At 38.6% G+C, this 19,585-nt stretch overlaps 1 protein-coding gene across 15 annotated transcripts in view; it reads left to right on the top strand.

Annotated features, from left to right (window-relative positions):
• Positions 1 to 17,258, top strand: part of KLHL13 (kelch like family member 13) — a 90,230-nt gene extending 72,972 nt beyond the window's left edge. For 14 of the 15 annotated variants that reach the window (XM_074914817.1, XM_074914808.1, XM_074914816.1 and 11 more), the window contains 3 exons: positions 158 to 953; positions 8,445 to 8,558; positions 10,565 to 17,258. In XM_074914817.1, the coding sequence (XP_074770918.1) occupies positions 158 to 953; positions 8,445 to 8,558; positions 10,565 to 11,052 (1,398 nt within the window). In that variant the 3' untranslated portion in view covers positions 11,053 to 17,258. The remainder of the gene's footprint in view (positions 1 to 157; positions 954 to 8,444; positions 8,559 to 10,564) is intronic. The other variant, XM_074914815.1, reaches the window with a different exon arrangement.
• The last annotated feature ends 2,327 nt before the right edge of the window (positions 17,259 to 19,585 follow it).

Here is a 19,585-nt window from a genome sequence, read left to right as displayed (position 1 = left end):
ATATACATCACCTTGAATATTTATTTGCTCATGTAAATCACCTTGAGCATTGTAAAATGATGAAATATTGCTGGTTCTGTAATATTAATTAAATTCTGCATTATGTAAACACCAAATTAAGAAAGTGTGTTGATTCTTCTTTCTGTTTACTTAATAGGTTTCATTGGAAAACTGTGTTGAGGTTGGGCGAATTGCCAACACATACAATCTCACAGAAGTGGATAAATACGTTAATAATTTCATCCTGAAGAACTTCCCTGCATTATTAAGTACTGGTGAATTTGTGAAACTCCCCTTTGAACGTCTTGCCTTTGTGCTTTCAAGTAATAGCCTTAAGCACTGCACTGAACTTGAACTCTTCAAGGCGGCTTGTCGCTGGCTACGGTACGAGGAGCCTCGGATGGAGTATGCTGCAAAGCTAATGAAGAACATCAGGTTTCCGCTGATGACGCCCCAGGATCTTATTAACTATGTTCAAACAGTGGACTTCATGAGAACTGACAATACCTGTGTAAACTTGCTTTTGGAAGCCAGCAATTACCAAATGATGCCATACATGCAACCGGTTATGCAGTCGGAGAGAACTGCCATTCGGTCGGACAGTACTCACTTGGTGACGTTGGGGGGAGTGCTGAGGCAGCAGCTGGTTGTCAGCAAGGAGTTACGGATGTATGACGAAAAAGCTCACGAATGGAAATCCTTAGCTCCCATGGATGCACCAAGGTACCAGCACGGCATCGCCGTGATTGGAAACTTTCTTTACGTAGTTGGGGGCCAGAGCAATTACGACACGAAGGGAAAGACAGCAGTTGACACGGTCTTTAGGTTTGATCCTCGCTACAACAAGTGGATGCAAGTCGCATCTTTAAATGAGAAGCGCACCTTCTTCCACCTAAGTGCCCTCAAAGGACATTTGTATGCAGTCGGTGGTCGAAATGCAGCGGGTGAGCTAGGTGAGTGTTCCTCCTGAAGCATGGCTTCTTGCCTTGCTTTTGAGCCCTTGAAATATTTTGCTGCCCTGTGAATGGGTGGAGAGGAAACAAGTTAAAGCTGTTGGTATGCAGCTTCTTTCTGGAAGTACTGCAAATCCATAGAGAAACTTGTCTGGATGGTATTAGCAGTTAAAAGGCTTCCACAAAAAAAATTGCCAAACGCATAGATCTTGTGTATTGATGCATAATATCTGATGTCTTCACCTTTATCATCAAACATGAAGTAACCATGTGTATGTATATAAACACAACTATATAAAAAAAGAAATCACACAACTATAGGAGAAAAAATGTCATTACTTAAGCTGAGAAACCAAACCCACTCTTTTCACTCTTAAGGGATACATGACTTTCTAACTGAAACTCCCTGTTCAATGAAGGTTGCATTTTAAAAGATGCAAACTTTCTGGAATAATCAGTTTGAAATGCTGGTAATTTTTATTAAAAGGTAGTGATTTGTTTCACTCACAGATCAGTGAGATCCAGATGTTCTGATATTCTGGTCTTTCAAATTATTAAAAATGTTAGATTTTGCATGTGATCTTGTGACTACACAGTTAACTTATTTATATGAATAACTCTGTGCTGCTACCTCCTTTTTTCTCCCTTGCAAATGATGATTCATTTTACTTCACCAAAAAGAAATAAAAAAATCAATTTCAGGGCCATAAGATGGTTGGAAACAAAGAACAAATACATGGCAACTTTTCATTTAACAAAAGGCTGTAGAGGATGGCCTGTATTAATCCACTGCATTTTCTAAAGACACAGTGGTTGGCATTTGCAGTCGAGTCTGGAACTGTACACTCGATTGTAAATTTATCTGTGCTTTAAAATTGAAGTGTTATTATGCTTGGAATTTTAGCATAATGTTGCATCTGGTTTAGATATAATATTTCATTATTTTGCTTGCTGCTTTCAGCCCAGTACTTAACCGTGTCTTGTCAAGTCTTTGTGGCAGTAGCTCTTGCTGCTAAGAGTTGCTTCTTAGAAATGCACTGATATCTTTAGGTGCAGTGAGAAACATGTTTAATTGAAACACTACACAATCTTAATTTGTACTACAGCATCTGTGACACTTCTTTTTTTTTACTAATGCATCTTCATCATTCACATATACACTTCTGTTTCATGATCAGACTTTCTTAGGAAACATAGCACGTTGCTTCTACTACGCAAGACTGGACTGGTTTTGCTAGAAGTTTAAAATTCATTCTAATATTTGATGACATGAGATGTTTGGAAACAGGTGGCATTTTTAAATAACATGGGGAAACTGTTTGGCAATAGCTTGTTTTCCGTAGTTCTTCCCGATCCAGAGGTTTTCAGAGTTTTTCTTACATGACACTTTATGTACCTGAAAATACACACTAAAAGCAAGCTTAATACCCTGCAAAAACCAGATTGTACAAACTAATGTGAATTGATCTTTGAGTATCAGAAAACCTGACTTTCACTGAGCTTTCCTAATGGTATGAATTAATAGCAGATAATCAGATTGCTGTCCTTATGTACTGTACCAGTGAAACAGAGTAGGGTTATAAGAATGCCAGTGAAAACGTTGCAAGTCTAACAAAATCAATGTGCAATAATACTGTCACTAAGCCAGTGCAACCTGTGTGTACAGCAGGCTTTTTAAGTGCAGTGTTTTTCTTAAGTTAGATGCAGGCAGTATTGTTCTGCTGACCTCAACAATTCTGCAGCTTTAATTAAAATACAAAATCTATTACCTGTCTAAAATTCTCTGTAAAGGTATCATTAAAATGCTGAAACAATTTCCACATGGACCTGAAAAATGTCATTGGATCATTCTGTGGAAAGAGCACTCTATAAATGCTAAATATTGTAGCTGTCTGATGCTTTGATTTGGGGCTTCAGTTTCGTTTCTTGTTAATTGCGAGGCAAGTCACTTTTCATTTTCATGTTTCTTTCATAAACCTTGACAGCTGAAAGATGAAATCCTGCTTAAACTTCCCATTCTCTTCAGATGAGAAAAAATCTCAAGCTTTTCATAGAAGAGCAGGTCAAATGTGTTGGACAAGTATTAAAGAAGTTGCCTCTGGGTTCAAACTAATTTCAATCAGTTGTTGGAGAGGAGAAATTCCCCAAACCTGAATTCAGCTTTCCAGAAGATCAGCTCTTACAGAAAAGGACCAAAGGATTAAAGCTACTGAAATTATTTTCTTTTTTTTTTTCTACTGACATTCACTGCAATAAAAATTACGCCCTTCTGAGGTGCTCTATCAAGCCTTTCCAAAACAGTTTTGAAATGTTTAATCATCTGAGAACTTTGTAAATACCACTTCCTACCTCAGTAGTATGTGCTTTTAGCAGTCATAAACAGCTGCTGTTTTAACAGTACATGCCACTGAGAAAAGTTTGGTTCGTTGGTATGGCTGAGTGAATTTGCATGTATGTAGTAAATGTATCTTTGAAATGTACTGAATTATGGAATTAGAATACAGATTTTTTTCAACCCTGTGACAATTTAAGGCTTGTAGAACCATATACCACCCCTAGAAGGGATTGTTCATAATTTTGGGTGGTTGTTCTTAAATGTCAAATCAGGCACCTGCCAAAGATATTCCCAGAAGGCAGATGCAGCAGCACTCTGGCACAAGGAGGAGACCAGCCTGGAGAAGGCAGGTGTGCAAAAGACAAGACTTTTTGGAAAAGGAGACAAAGCAAAAACCAGGTGCAGTTCAGAGATACTCATGAAGCAGAGTTCATTGGCAATCTCCAGCGGTGCTGTTGTGCAGAGTTTTCTCAGACAACTAGCTTTTTATAGCTCTTTTTAAAGGAGTTTAGTTGTGGTTCTTGATGATGATGGCAGTAGCTGTGCCTTTAGGTATTAGAAAGCCTGTGCAGTTAGGTACTTTCCAGATATTTCAAGCTCTGATGTTGATAGGCTTGAGTGGAGTTTGAGATTTTTATATATGGGCTTTTCCTAAGCACTTTAGGGGATGTTGGATTGCAGCTAAACCACGGATTCATTGAAACCTTCATCATCATGCTGCAGTAAAGACAGAAAGAGAAGACTCCTAGCCCAGGGCAGGACAGTTAGATATTCTTCTGACCCACTGTCCAACAAGCAGGAAGGCATTTATTTTCCAGGTGCCCTCTCTATGATGTTTAACCCTCAATTGAAACAACTTCTTGTTTATGTAAAAACTTCTCTTGTTAGTCTATATAATATATATATATATTTTAAAAATTGGTTAAGAAGAAAATTAAGCATCATTACCCAGTTGGGCTGTTTGCTGTCTGTGTAATACTGTGAATATCAAACTGAAGTGTGAACTGAAGGACCTCTTGCATAGGAACTTACTTTGAAGTGGCTCCTTGCTATGCTAGGGACAGAATTACTCAGGGCTTTGTTTAACTTAACCAAGTCAGTTTTGAGTTGTGCATAAGCAAGCTGTGTTATAGAAATACTACAACAAAATTAAGATCCCATGTTTTGGGACAACCATCACGCACAGTTGCCAAGTGCTGCTGTAATAAACCTCAAGACACATTAGAAGCTACTGACAGAGAAGTGGTAAATATCTGTATACTCCTCAAATAGCATCACAGATGGCACTATAAAATGAGTGCAGACTGAGCATCCCTTGGGACTGCCAAAGCTTTGTGTCTTTTTGAGATTGCTTAATTCTATTAAAATGAGGCCTGTCTTCCCTGGATTATGGTAATGAACAGATCACAAGTTCCACTGTTAAACATAAATAACGCCTGATTTGAATTGTTCATGCTGTTGGGAGAATGAATCCATCAGTCTCATGCTATATAGGATATATACTTAGGTTCAGTACAGTAGCAGTTCTTTTGAGTGTTTTGTGAACTGTGCTCTGTCTGGACACGATACATCATCTCCAAATAAGGCATCCTGATGCCTTTCTCAAATTGGCCGACACTTTCAGTAGCTGGAATTTTCAATATTTTTTCCTTTTCAGTGCAGAGGAGATCTTGTTGAAAGAGAAATGGAATGATCTTGCAAGGTAACAGGGCAACAGCTATGCAGAACAACCAAACAAAACAGTAGTTTTTTTTCAGCTGGGAAGTGATTAGCTTTGTTTTAGAGCATGATGGATTTGAGACTTGAGTTGGGATGGTTTCTCTGAAATGCTGTCAAACGGTACTTCAGCTGTATTGGTAATGTTTGAGAGAATTTTGAAGCCACGTCAGAAGGTGAGGGGTCTTGGACTCGACATCATCCTTTCTCAGATAACTAATGCCTTCACAATGTGTGATAGTGATGTTTTATCTTTTCTTGCTAAAGTGATCTTTTGGCTATGGTTTCTCTCTTAAATTCAGTCTGTAATGCAGAGTGAGGTAGACAGTTGTCCAGTGTTGAATGTCATCTTAATCTGGTTGCTGCTGGCTTTGCAATTGGTTTGTACGTATTCTGCTCTTCCTGTCCTTATAGTGTATTAGAAATTTAAGTTTCTTAGCAAGGAGTAGAAGCATTGTGGTGAAGAGGATGCCTTTGTTTTTGTGAAAGCAAGTAGAATGATGATTTCGGTGCAGCATAGCAGTAAACAGCAGGTCGGAAGGGTCTGCTGTCAGGGTAGAACTGGGACAGCTATAATTACTTGCATGTCAAATCTGTTTTTCTCTGTTCTTGAAATTTCTGCACATCTTTGTTTTCTTCTGATTGCTAAATAGAGCGGAGTAGAAAGGGGCTTTCTTTTTTAGAAAAGAATACTGGAATGGATGAATACATTTATACAAGAGTGAGCACAGGTTTATTTGGGGATTAGACAAATACTGCGTGTGGTGTCAAGATGACAGTACACAGAAATACAACTCATTTAATTTTAGGTGTAATTTGTGGAATCAATTCTTTGTGCCTATACCTTTATTTGGGCAAGAGGATGTCTCCAGCATTCACTGGCTTTATGATTGTTCAAGTCCTTGATGGATATACAAAGTCTGCAGGATGTCAAATTGAAGAAATACCAAAATTTTTGTTGTAGAAGGATGCTTGAATGCCTTTTCATACCTTTCTTTATATGAGCTTTTATCTACCTGTGTACATGTGTGTAATGTGAAAGGCAGCTCGAGACTTATTTCGAATGGCTGGGGGAGGAGATTGCAGTAACAGGAAAGCTGGATTGTAGGAAAGTATTTAGTAAAGGATTGCTCTCCTAGAGTAAACTTTGGAATTTACCCATACTGGGTAGTTTTTTTTTAAATCACAGATTTGGCATATTAACGGTAGTGTGTAAAGACACTTAACTTCAGTTACTTTGCATCGGTTTTTTATTTTTTGTCCATCTTGCAAAGCCCTGAGATGGCTGGCATAACTGGGAGTTTGTGTGCAAGGCACTCTTACCAAACTAGAGGCATTTCGGGCTGTCATTACTATTTTTAAACAGCTTCAAGAATGTGAAATTAATAATTTTATATTTATGAATCAACGTATATAATTTGTTTTGAAATAAGTAGGTATTAGTAGATTTTGTGTTCTATCTTGAACCGTATGTTCTGGACCAGCTCTTTTCTGTATTTTATAAATTTAAGTTTCAGCTCTTGGCTGGGGAAAAGCTGAAGATAATCCAGTGTGCTTTAACAGTTTAGTGATTCTCATGTGCAATATAGATTTTTTTTAAAATATTATTTTAACCTTAAATGATGCTGAACTGGTGGTCAAACAGTATTTGTGACACTGGAAGCTTCTATTTTGAGTGTGTCTGAGATACTAATTGCATGGAATTATGAAATACCATCCTGTTTTGCAACAATAAGGAGGTTGTGTGTTTTACAGCAGCTAAAAGATAATTCAGAAGGTAAATGTAATGCACTCTTTGCTAAATTTTTGCTTGACACTAGAGATCTTTTGGAGATAGGTGTATTGGTGGTCTCAGACTTACTCTTCCAAAATGCTCCAAAGGATGATTTTTATTTTTTTTTTAAAGACACATTTGGAGTTTAGGGTGAGGTACCTTTTAATCACTGTATGAATGTTAGTGATTGATACACTTTACTAGCCTGGCCAGTACTGCTAGTTCTGCAGGCTTATACTAGCACTAAGTAGTTTCTGTCTTTAAAAAGTCAGGTTTCTCAACTTCTAAATTTTTTTTTAACTCTTTCATTTGATATGTAATGCTGGACTGTAAGTCACCTTCACTGATCCCATAGAGTTGGCTCAGATTTTCTACCCTTGATTGAATAAAAAGCTTGTTCTAGAGCAAGTACAATATCACTTTCAGAAACAGATTTAATTTTGTACGCATCATTCATAAACATCTCTCTTAAGAGACAAAGCATTGTATAACAGGCATTAGAATCTGATTCTTAATTTTAATTACTTAAAATGAGATTTAATTTGTCTTTAAGATAACACAGTTATTGATGATTGCTTTGTGCATCATAAGGTCACTATATTACAGGGTTTTTCAGGATCTCTTGCCCCTCTGGTCGTATTGTACTATTCAAGCTGTCAATCTCTACAGTTTGCTCAGATCCATTATTATTCTGTTTTTATTCTCTGATCTTACTGTGTACCCCTTTTCCTGCAAACCCATGTCACTTCCATCCCACTTCGAAGAGAGGATTCCTCTTCAGAAGTGCTTTCTGCAGGGACATCTGCGCTCTGGGTTTCTTTTTAACCTTAGTACTAACCTCTGCAATTTCTGATTTGATAAGTCCTTTGATCATTTTAACATTAGAATTCACAAAGAAAAGTGCACAAATGGAGTGGTGTATCGACACAGGTGCTGCTTCTTTCCATTTGGGATTCAGTGATGTTTCATCTTGTATTTTTTTAAAGCTTGGTTTTTGTAAACTGTTTGAATTAGTGACTTGCATATGCTGTGCTGTATGTTGCTGTGCAAGTACTTAAAAGATTGCAAGATAACAGAAAATTAGTGAACAATTGCTGCCCCTTTTTGAGGGCATAGGACCATTTCAGTGCAGAATACCAGGAAAATCTAGCCTGGTTTTCTGCATAGGTGGGACTTTGCTGAGGTCACGGACCTGAGAAAAATGTTTTGGTATCCAGAAACATTGACTGTCTTTGAGACAGGTTTTAAGTTTATACCCTGTCTCTCTATGGCAGACACTGAAGGTACTTGTACAAGAGAAAATGGTAGAAAGCTGAATTCATCCAGCTTTTTTCATTTTCTCTGATGTTCTGTAGCTGTACCTTGGGCAGGGTTCATGAGCTGGGGCAGGTTGTGTGCCAAGCCGGAATGGGAATGAGACAGGTGGAAGGCAAGAATGCAGGAAGGTTTTTTTCTTCCTTTCTGTTCCTTTGGGATGTCACTTGAGGTTTTTCTGTATTGTCTGTAGACATAATGCTCAATAATTCCCTTGTCACTTTCTCAGCTGAACAATGTTTCTCATTGATACTTCCTCTGTTTATGAATATATTACTGCCACTGTGACTGTACTCAAAACCAAACTGCCATGCTAGCTTCAACACTTTATATTCTTATTTGTTTTAAACAGCCACTGTGGAATGTTACAATCCCAGAATGAATGAATGGAGCTATGTCGCAAAGATGAATGAACCCCACTATGGTCATGCTGGAACTGTGTATGGGGGATTGATGTATATTTCAGGTAAATAATTCATTGATCATATCTCTGTGAAACAATTTCTTACCTAATTTTTCCCATTTCATTGGGAGACAATAAAAATTAGTCTCTGGTTACAATGAGTTTGCCAAGGTATAAGCAGTGATACAAATTCATATGAAGCCATTCAAATAGCATATATACTGCAGAGTCTGATAAAATTATTTTATATCATTTACATAATAATTTGCATAATAAAAGACAGTTCTGAACTCCAAAACACTTATTTAACTGTCAGAATAGATTTTTTTTTTTTTGTGGCAACAGCACATATAAACATTTATATAGCAATAATTGTTATACACATCCCCTCTGATACATTTTGGAAAGCACTGGAAATTTGCCTTCATTAAGCTAGTGTAAAGGGATAAGTGTTCATGTTAAACACGATATATGAATTATTTCTGTACTTTCACTGGTCTTTCATTTGTAATATGCTCAGTCCCATATGTCACCAAGGTCATAGTTTCATTCCATTTTTTTTCCAAACTGCGGGCAATAAGTTTTCTGAAAATCTGGTGTCTGCTCAATTTTGAAAGAAGATTCAGTGTCTGTGAGTGATCTCCACAGAGATCACAGACCTGTGTATGTTCTTCTGTGATTTTTAAGGGATATCTTCTAAGAACTAAGATGACTTTCAGGGCGGGAAGTGGGACAAGGTTGCTTAGCTGTAAAGAACTGGTGGGAAATGCACTGGAGCAGATTGATCCTCGGGGTATTTTGAATTGGGGAGGCCTTGTGTGAGTAGACTAGGAGGGATTTATTTTAAAATTTACCATAAAATACAGTTTACTTTTCTATGAACGAGTTCATTAAGCTAGCTTCTGATCATTGTGCTGCTATTTGTACTTTTTTGCCCACTCTGCTTGTTTTACTGCAGGCGGCACATGTATATGCTCCCTAATGTGTTTTTTCATACAGATGTTGTGTATTTCCCACAGCTGCTTCTTTTTTTCCTCCTCCCATGACTCTAGATGCGTTTGGGGTTGAAAATGTGAAGATTGGTTCCTTTGTCATTAAAGCCTCTTCTCTCTGACAGAATCCCAAGCACTGTCACTACCATGGCTGTCATTAATTGTCAGGGTTGGACAGTCCTCCTGTTTTTTCTGTATTCTTACTGTCCAGCTGAAGAATTAAGTAATTTCTTGCATAACTCCTGTCAACATCATGCCATCTCTGTCCGCTAATAAGCCAAGCGTGACAATTCAGCGTTGAATGATTAGCCCGGCAGGAGATTGTTTAGTAGCAGTGTGTTCTCCGTGTATATTCTAGCACCTCAGATGTAGTTGCGTTGTGATCTTAAACCATAGCTACTAAGCCTACAGTGTCTGAAATTGGTGTGACTGCTTTCTGACCTGTCTAGTGACCTTGCAGAAAGGTGGAACATTCATCCACTGATGGGAAATCATCCTGTGATTTCCCCTGAAGCCTCTCCAACTGCTTTTGCAGGAAACTGTGGAGAATGTAAACGTAGAGAACACCACAGGCATCTATTAACAGAAGAATCTTTGAAATCTGTGTTCTCTCTCTGTCCCTCTTCAGTTCAAGTTGATTAAAAAAGATTTCTGAAGAAAATGCTGCTATGTGATAGAACCACTTAAAACACAATAGCGTAGTATCAAAATTTGAAAGGGAAATGGATTCCTGTTTTCTTGACCGTGAGAAACAAAGCTGGCAAACTGAACAAATGTAAGCAAAGAAATAATTTTGCCAAAATGAAGCATAGGTAACAATTTTTTGTTCTTTTAATCTGACGTTATCATCTTAAGTAATGAAGTCCTGTATGAGACTTGGCTTCTTTCCATATCACATTTAAAGGAACAAGGTACATTAAAAAGATGTAGTTTGAAGTGGAGCACATATGTGGTAGTAATCTATGCTAATGTGAAAAGTTTTTAGGAAAGGTTGAACTAATTCATGAAAATATATGTTTCTGCTGTTTATTTCTTACTAGGGTGAGCACTGCTCTAACATGTGTTTTATTTCTCTAGGGGGAATTACCCATGATACTTTCCAAAAAGAACTTATGTGTTTTGACCCTGACACAGACAAATGGACTCAGAAAGCTCCGATGACGACAGTCAGAGGTCTGCATTGCATGTGTACTGTAGGAGACAAGCTATATGTTATTGGTGGAAATCACTTTAGAGGAACGAGTGATTATGATGATGTCCTAAGCTGTGAATATTACTCACCAACTCTAGACCAGTGGACTCCAATTGCTGCCATGTTACGTGGGCAAAGTGATGTTGGGGTTGCTGTCTTTGAAAATAAAATCTATGTTGTTGGAGGATATTCTTGGAATAATCGGTGTATGGTGGAAATTGTTCAGAAATATGATCCAGAAAAAGATGAGTGGCATAAAGTATTTGACCTTCCAGAATCACTTGGTGGCATTCGAGCCTGCACTCTTACTGTTTTCCCACCGGAGGACAATACAGGGTCGCCGTCTAGAGAATCTCCTCTTTCAGCACCTTAGAAACATCCCTTGACTTATGATGTTGTAGTAACACCTTTGCACTGCATCATGGAGTCTATTATTTTTCTTCAGTAGTTTCTGTTAGGCTTAGCCTACAGCATTTCATACGATTACTGGAAAAAAAAAAAAAAAAAAGACTTTGACATTATTTGTGCTGTTTGTTTGGCCTAGAATGTTTGTCAAGTGGTTAACAAAAAAAGATGTACTTGCCCAAGCCAAATGTTTAACAAATGAGAAGATATTGTCTATAAAATGTATGAACTAGGTACGTTATTAATGTTGTGTATTGGGTGTGAGGTACCTTATAGCTTACATTTGGGAGCCCAACGAGTCAAATTTGAAGACTTTGTATTGAACACATTCTTTCACTAAATTTCGTAGTTGAAATCCTTTTTCCTTTCATTTTTGACTGTCGATTACAAGGGGAGGTAGACTATATCAGTGTGAACTATGACAGAAGGTTGCCAAGGGGCCTGAGCTACCTCCCTATTTTCAGAGTATTTTTGAAAAATCTGTTTACCCACCTGACTTTGTGGGTGCTTTCAGAGCATATGAAGTTTCTTAGGCAGAGGGGAGAAATAAAATAATTTTAAAATACTAGCACTATACAGGAAGCGGACCTTGTAGAGGCCGGGAGTTTTTTATAATGTGTTTTGAGTGTTTTTCCTGAGTCGGTTGAGTGATGCTTCAAACAAAAGATTTAAACGTTTGGGTTTTTTAATTTGGGTTTTTTCAGGAGTTGGCTTCCGCTTGCATGGGAGCACACACTACTAACACATGGGAATTCAGTACAGTTGTATATTCTGTTATATGCCTGCACTGAATATAGGTAGATAAGGGCTAGAAACATTAACTTAAGCCACTGAATTTGACCAAATCGTTCCATCAGATCAAATTTAATCTACCTTTTCTCCTTTACTGTTGAGATAACTTGCATAATGTGTCCTCTGTATAGTCTCAGTTAATAAGGTTATTTAGCACAAAGTGCAGCTTCAGCGAGAGAGCTGCTTTTGCTCAGTGAACTTGGACTACCACATTTTACCTTCTTTTGTTCAATAAAACTTTTAACTGCAGTTATTCAGTCTAAGCTACCTCATTAATGTATTTGGTTTTCTTCCTCTGCCTCACTGTTTCCAGGATACACATGTATATCTGTGTAGGTAGATTAATTTGCTAGGAAACCAATGCAGAAGTGATCATGAATGGGTATTTTTGACCTACTTTTAAGAAACTGTTTTGGCCTGATGTGTTCATTTTATTGTTAAGGACTGATGAAAGAACAAACTGTCTTAATTTTTTTTTTTTTTCCTTGGAGAACTACTGCTTATGTGTGCAGCCATGCAAACTTACAGAAACCTTTATCTGCTCCAAAGTACAGTGCACTGCTGACAAATTGCAGCTCTGAGTGCTTATAGAAGGCTGATACCATCATGCTTGTTCTGAACTTCCATCGTATGTTACAAGTGGTTTTGCTGCTGAACAGTCAGAGGGGCATCATCTGGGGGAAACTGTTTAAATCAGTTAGCTTCAGCTTCTTTTATTGTGCTGCCTATTACTAATAACCTTGTAAAGCTTAATAGACTTTTTTGGGGGAGTATGCTATTTGTATTTTGTACCTGCTTGATGCATCAAGCAGCAGTATAACTATGGTGTCAATTTTGGAAGTACTAGTATTTATTCTTTATGCAGTTTACTAGTAATGATCACTACCAAAATGTATGTGTAAGCTTTAGGTTTTATAATTGTTTTGGGTAAAATCAAAAGCAATTCTTCCTCTTTAAAAAATAATTCTGCGTAGCTGTGCAAGGTTGTTACACGTGTTAAAGTGGATACTCTTGGAAAGTAGCCAGTCAAGATGAATTGACTCATTACCTTAAAAATACATTTCTAATGCTGTGCAAAGCACCAAATAGGAGAATGTTGCTCTGTAATTTAAGTATGTATCAGTCATTTGTGTCACATGCTACTAATTTTTTTTCCAGCTCAAAGACCAGATTTTAGAGCCTGCTTGAGTTGAAATCCCCTGAAATCCGTATTACGTTTCGATTTTATTAATTAAACTAAAAAGTAGATAAAGTAGTTGCAACTTCTTTTGGATAATGTAAATATATCCTGCTGCTGTCTGTATGCTGGGGATGAGGAGATGCTCTGTTTAAAAGTGGGTATCTTCACTGGTATTCTCCATTCAGAAGAAGCTTTGGGTGGGTTCTAACCCTTGTGAGATGGTTATAAGTTAAGATGTCAAAGATTTGTCTGAGCCTTGTGAATAGCTCAGGAGTTGCTGTATGGCCACAATGGTGGGGTTTTTTTTAGTCACTCATTATCTATTCTGCTTAAAGTGGAAGAATTCTTTTTCAATGTCATCAGTGTTGGACATAGCATAGTGGATTAAATGTAGTGCTTCAATCAAATTAATCTTTGAGGTTTTTTCTTGTATCTCCCTCTGGATTAAAGTGTTCATAATGACAGTTAGTATCTACTCACCAGGATTGAAAAGAAAACATCAAAGATTTGCCAAAACCTGCAAGCTGTTTTCTTCTGTAATGCAGTGTAAAATGACTTGATGCATATTACATCTTTCTTAACCATAGCATAACAAACCCTTTCCATCTCTGAATCCACAGCTGTACATATAGATACAGCAGATACTCAATCTCTATTTTCAGTAAGGCTGCTTTTATGAAAAGTAAACACATCATAGTATCTAGAGCCAACAGTGTCCACCTGATAAGCAGCTGCTTCTTTCTTTCATAAATTTTGAGTGCTTTCATTTTTGCAGTTGTATGTAAATTAGAAAAGCATCTGGATAAAAAGCAATTAGTAGATATTTGACCTGAATGTGAGTAAGACTAATGTGCTAGCAGGCAGAGCTTCGTGAGCTGTCTGCCCTCTCCTGATGATGGCAGACTCACACCGCAATCTCAGAATTCATTTGGACTTTGCTTTTTTTTTTTCCCGTGCCCAGTTAGCAACAAAAGTGTTCACTTCTCTATGGAACTTTTCATGGCTGATATCCCTGCAAAGAAACACAGCACTCTGACTCAGTACATCTGGGGTGACGTTTCCTTGTGCTGTGTTTTGAAACTGGACAAGAATGATGGGGAAGAAAACCTTGGAAAACCCAAATTATTTGAAGGTTTTTTGCCCTATTCACGTAAGAGCTGATCACTTGCAGATGTCCAGTTTTCCATGGTTCCACTTCCTTTAGAAAGTTGTATAAAGTCTTAAGAGTCTGGCCCAGGGAAAGCGATTCATGGCAGGACCCAACCTATCTTGGGGCATTTGTAGTCTTGGCATTGTTGGGATAATGGAGTTGTCATGAAGGGGTGAGAACTGGAGCAGCAGAAGGCAGCTGTCTGATGGCCGGGCCTGCAGCTCTAGAGTTCCCTTGTTCTGAAGAATCACTGTGAGTCTTAACCTTTCCCAGGACAACAGTGAGTTGTTTTCTCATACCAATGCTATTTTTAAATTGCCTATTCTGTTTCTGAGGGGGGGAGTCTTCAAGGAGTAGTATTTTAGTCAGAAAGCTCAAACCAATAGCCTGATTATTTAGCAGAATAATGGAAACCTTGGATTAGGGCAGTTTGTGTACAAATAAATAAAATTGTCCCCAAAGGCTTACAGTCTTAATCTGATGGGCTGGTTGGACATCCAAAGATAATTTGGTGCCGCAGCAATAAGTGCAGTAAAAGTGTCTGGAGGAGTTTATAGCCAAAGGTTTGGTGATTACCTGATCTGGAAGGTTCAGGGCACTTATTTTGCAGAGTTCACTCTACTTACTAGAATTGTTGTTCCGTCTTAAATTATCCTCCAGCTGGTAATTACCTCATCTTTGCATTGGTGTCTGACTCTGCCAGTTGCTAGTTTTTTAATTTTTCCTTTTATAGCTGACCTATTTGTTACTTGCTCTGCTCCTAATTAGAATTGATACAGCTGAAGCTTTTCTAGTGGCATGGCCCTCATGTCAAGGGAGAAAATAGCCCATTTCTCCTATATAACAGACTTTGAGAAATGTAATCGTAATTCAGCTTGTGCATATTTGGAAATATATAAGCAGTTTTAACCTAGTAAAAATTGTGTGTTGAAGGAGTAATGTGTGTCCTATTTCCTCCTGGCTTACACCTTACGTGGTGTTTTAGTTTGTGTGTAGTGATAGATTACCCAGAGATCTGGAGGGTGAGTCAAGCTCTCTTGTGTAGCACTTTATGCTTTCCATGCTCTGCGAAAGTGTTCTTTACTTGCACAGCGTATGTAGCTTATAAGGTATTTTTTTCTTTTGTATTTCAGTTAAAATGTGAATGATAGTTCTTTGATACAGATGTGATTAAAAAAAAAGTCTTAAAATGCAGAGTTACGTATGCTTTGGTTAATGATAAAGGTTTTGGTCCCATGAGTATTGCAGGACCCATTCAACTATGAAAAGGTGATCACAATTTTGAGAACAAGCTAGGGGATTTGGATGACTTTACTGACTGGCACCAGTTCACATGTTCTTGTTGACAGTCTTTTGCAGATGACCAAGTGAACTTTTCTCAGTCCGTAGGCTCTGTCTTTTGATGTCCAGCTCTGCTGGATCTTCTGATTACCTATTCTGGGGAAAATGTGGTGGGATTTGTTCCACAACATATCTGACCCTAAAACAACGTGGCTAGTTTTTGTCAGGAATTCCAGCATTAGTGATACACAGGAGTTTATTTAATGACCATCCGATTTGTAGAAGGTGCAGCCCAGATAACCGGGGGGTGGTGCTACAGCAGGAGCCCTGCATGGTTGACATTCTAGAAGGGATGATCTCAAATGGGAATTACTGCCTCCTCCATGTATTATTTTGGATCTTGAATGCTGGGTTTTTTCCCCCATCTCTGGGAGTGTTTATTGCTGCTATTTGGGTTTTTCACTTTTTATTCCTGTAATGACTAATGTCTCTCCGAGTCTGTAGTGGGAGTGAAAGGTTCAGTTCTTTCTAAGCTAGCTACATGCTGTCAGGGTATCCACATATTCATTAAAAAGTTTTCTATTTGGGGCTGTTTCCTAACATTTAGAAGAATTCAGTTTACAATGTGAAAAGACCTCAGATGAAAATGTCTTTGGGACTGGAAACATGCAAAGCTAGTAAATTTGCTGGGTAAAATTACAGTTCTAGGCAGAAAAAATAATTTTTTAGAGAATGTTGGCGTCGTTCAGAGATTCATTTGGACGTTGAGCTCCCACAGACTGTCTGGAGTGATATATATATATATATTTATTTAATAATTTGTAGTTGGTTTAGGTGAATCTGAGCTCTGTTGTTCATACCTGCTTGCACTCTTGGCTGACCTGTCGCTGTATCTCCCTTAGATCGCAACATTCTGCATTGGCTGCAGTCTGTTTTCTCTGGGCAAGTGTGAAAGCACCTCTCCTGGCTTCCGTATTGCTTGTTGATTGAGTTTCAAAATAAATCTGACCTTTTGATCCTTCTTTCTGAAGTATGTTGTGGCTCTGGCCTGCTAAAGATCATGTGGAGCTGGGGAATGAGGACCATAGCTTTGACATCTAATTACCCATAGCCCTTCGCTGCCCTGCAGGCAAATATTCCCAAACCCAGCTAAAATCCATGTGCAGGAGGGAAATCTGTTAAGTCTGACCTAAAATTTTAGTTACCCTGGCATTTAAAGACCACCAGAATCTCCTTTGTCCTCTTTTCAAGGAGGGTTGTGTACCAGAGCTGCTGAGTCTTCTGGAAAGGGGCAAATATAGTAACTCTTTGGCGTGCAATACTTTTTTCCCAGCCATTGATTCTGCTCTTATGTGCCCGTATGGAAATTGCAGGAGGGAGGGTCAGGGTTTGGTCATGCTTTCCAGATCCCAGTAGAGAGCAAGCTTGTTTACTCTCTTCTGTCTGCACAGGACTGTGGGGAAAAAAGACCTGTAGGAATGCTTCAGATTTTAAAACATTAACTCACAGAACAGTATCAATTAATGAAGCAAAAAAAAAAAAATTGTTCCATTTTAACATGTATTCCCCATATCCAGAATTGTTCCAAAATACTTGTCCTCTGTTGAATTAACAGTTTTGCCTTTACCTCTCTTGTTCAACATCACTGTAAAAAAATTGCTTGTTTTTTTTCCATTGTTTTTCATTGCTTGTAACCTTTCCTTAGAAGTGTGGAAATAATTTTCCTTACGTGTTTTATGCACCGAAATAAACACACCACTGATCACCTGAGTCCCCTCCCCATGTTTCTTACACAGTGCTTGACAGTGTATCTTTCCATATTTTTACCCAAAACTTTGATAGCTGTCAATAAATATTACAGAGTCGTGTAACTCCTGCTAATGGGCACAGGCTCCTGTGCCGCATCACTAGGTATGGGAAAGAGGCATCACCCCTTTTCTTAACAGTAGAATACAGCTGAAAAAATCATTTGCTTCGGAGACCTGACCTGGATCAGACATTTAAATGTAGATTATTTTGGCCTGTGCTTGTTAACTTCAGTTTTGAATATTTTATTCTTTCAGATATATTTTTGCAAATAGTACCTATGTAACTCTTTTACAGAGAGTGTGTATTCCTTGCTAATAGGTGAGTAGAGCACTGGCTTTGACGTTTACTCAGTGTCTGCCTGCAAGGCTCCAGTTCTGCCCACAAAGGCTCCTTCGGAGTGGTGCTCTCCCATCTTCAAAGGAACAATCTTGTGTAACTAAAGAACCTGCACCGGGGACAGGAGAACTGAACTTGGATGGAAAATCAAAGCAGCAGCTTAATTGCAGTTAAGAAAGAAAAGTCAACATCTCAATTTGAAAGCTGTGTTTCTAGAAAGGGGAGGGAGAGTTGCTGTCCCATAGGCATGTTTTGTCTGGAGTTCAGGGTATTAACAATGAATGGATTGTTGCTGTAAATAAAGACAATTAAGTAAATCCCCCAGTCTGTCCCCGAAACAGAGACAGATTGCTTCTGTTGATATGCAACACTATTAACATTTGACTGTGTGTATATGGGATGTCTCAAGTGCTCATGTATAACAAATGCCTCTCTCCTGCTGTAATCACGAGTGATGCCCTAGTTCCCATGAGTCGTGTGTGTTCTTTATGGTCAATTCTGAATAATGTTTTAAAATTATATAGAATATTAGAGAATATGCTTTTGGGGTATTTTAAAACCATTTTAAAGCACTTTTCTGTATCTATTATAGCATTATTGCATTCACTTGAACCTGGCAGATGCAACATGAAATGCCAGGTTTTGGTTCATCATTCAGGTTTTTTGGCATTGCTGCTGCTGCTTTTCACTGTAGAGATTTAAGGAGGGGATGTTTCATCCTGTGGCAAGAAGCAGCAAAGAAAAGGAAACATCAGATGCCAGACAGATGATGCTGTCAGCACCTCTGCAATTTGGGACAATTTTATGATTTACAATCCTGCCAAATTTATCTTGTTTAATAACTCAGGAGGTTTGCATTTGGCCTGCAGTGACACAGTGCTGGGAAAGGAAAAAATCAAACATCTTTGCGTTATTCCCCCAGCTGTGACTTTTGTCATATGCCGTGGAATAACAATGCATGCCCGTCTGCACCGAGGCCCCAAGCCTGAAATCCCATTTCTGTGCACCCGCCTGGGGGACAGGTCCGCTCCCCACAGCGAGAGCAGGTGCCTCTGCCCCGGCTGGCGCTGGAGCCCGCCGCACTGGGAAGCTGAAGGTCAGTGGAGGGAGTTGGGGAAGGCAGGGGCTGGCTGTGCCCCTCTGACTTTGTGAAGGCTCCTATGCACAGCGGAGCCCTGAAAATCTCTTCATCTGACAGCATGGAAGAAAGTTTGTGGTTGGTTGGTTTGGGTTTTTTTAATCCTTGATGGTTCAGAGGCATAGTTTGAATCTTGGCTCTCCAAATCTTAAGGCAAATGAGCTGCAGTCACTGCGTGTGGAGGTAAGAGTGTGTCTAGGTGAGATCACTCAGTTTTAGCACTTTTCAGACACTGATTTTTGTAAAGAGTCAGGGGGTTTTCCCCCATTTTCTGCAAAGTCCTTAAATATTTCTCACACATTTTGTGTGTCTGATTCCAGGCAGGTTGCGGCATGCAGAGGCTAAGTAGTTAGAAACGTGACTGAGACCTCCTCGTGTCACCAAGCCTATGTCCTGTACTTAAGGATGCTGATGAGAAAAAAGCTGCAGTCCTCTTTGCTCTCCCCCCCCCCCCTTTCTCCCCAAAGAAAACCCATCCTATTTGTAAACATATATTTTTCATTAGTCCAAGCATTGGATCTGGGAGTTTTAAAAAGATCTCTTACATTCTCCATCTCACTCCTCATTTTTGCTGTCTATTCTAAATTAAGATGAATTTTTTTTAGTCTTCCGTTAACACCATGTGGCATGAGAAACCATGCCATTCAATAAACAGCTGCATCTTGCAGCTTAGGGTTACTCCAAAAAATGTACTACTTAAGGAATCACATTTCATTTTCCTCTTCCATATTTATAAACTTATAAATGTGGACTTTCTGGAATTTAGATAAGTTGATAGAGATGACATGTGCCATATGGTTGCTGGGACAAATTCC

This window comes from Athene noctua, chromosome 11 (assembly GCF_965140245.1).
Source record: "Athene noctua chromosome 11, bAthNoc1.hap1.1, whole genome shotgun sequence".
Lineage (NCBI taxonomy): Eukaryota > Metazoa > Chordata > Aves > Strigiformes > Strigidae > Athene > Athene noctua.
This window is presented reverse-complemented; position numbering and strand designations above follow the sequence as displayed.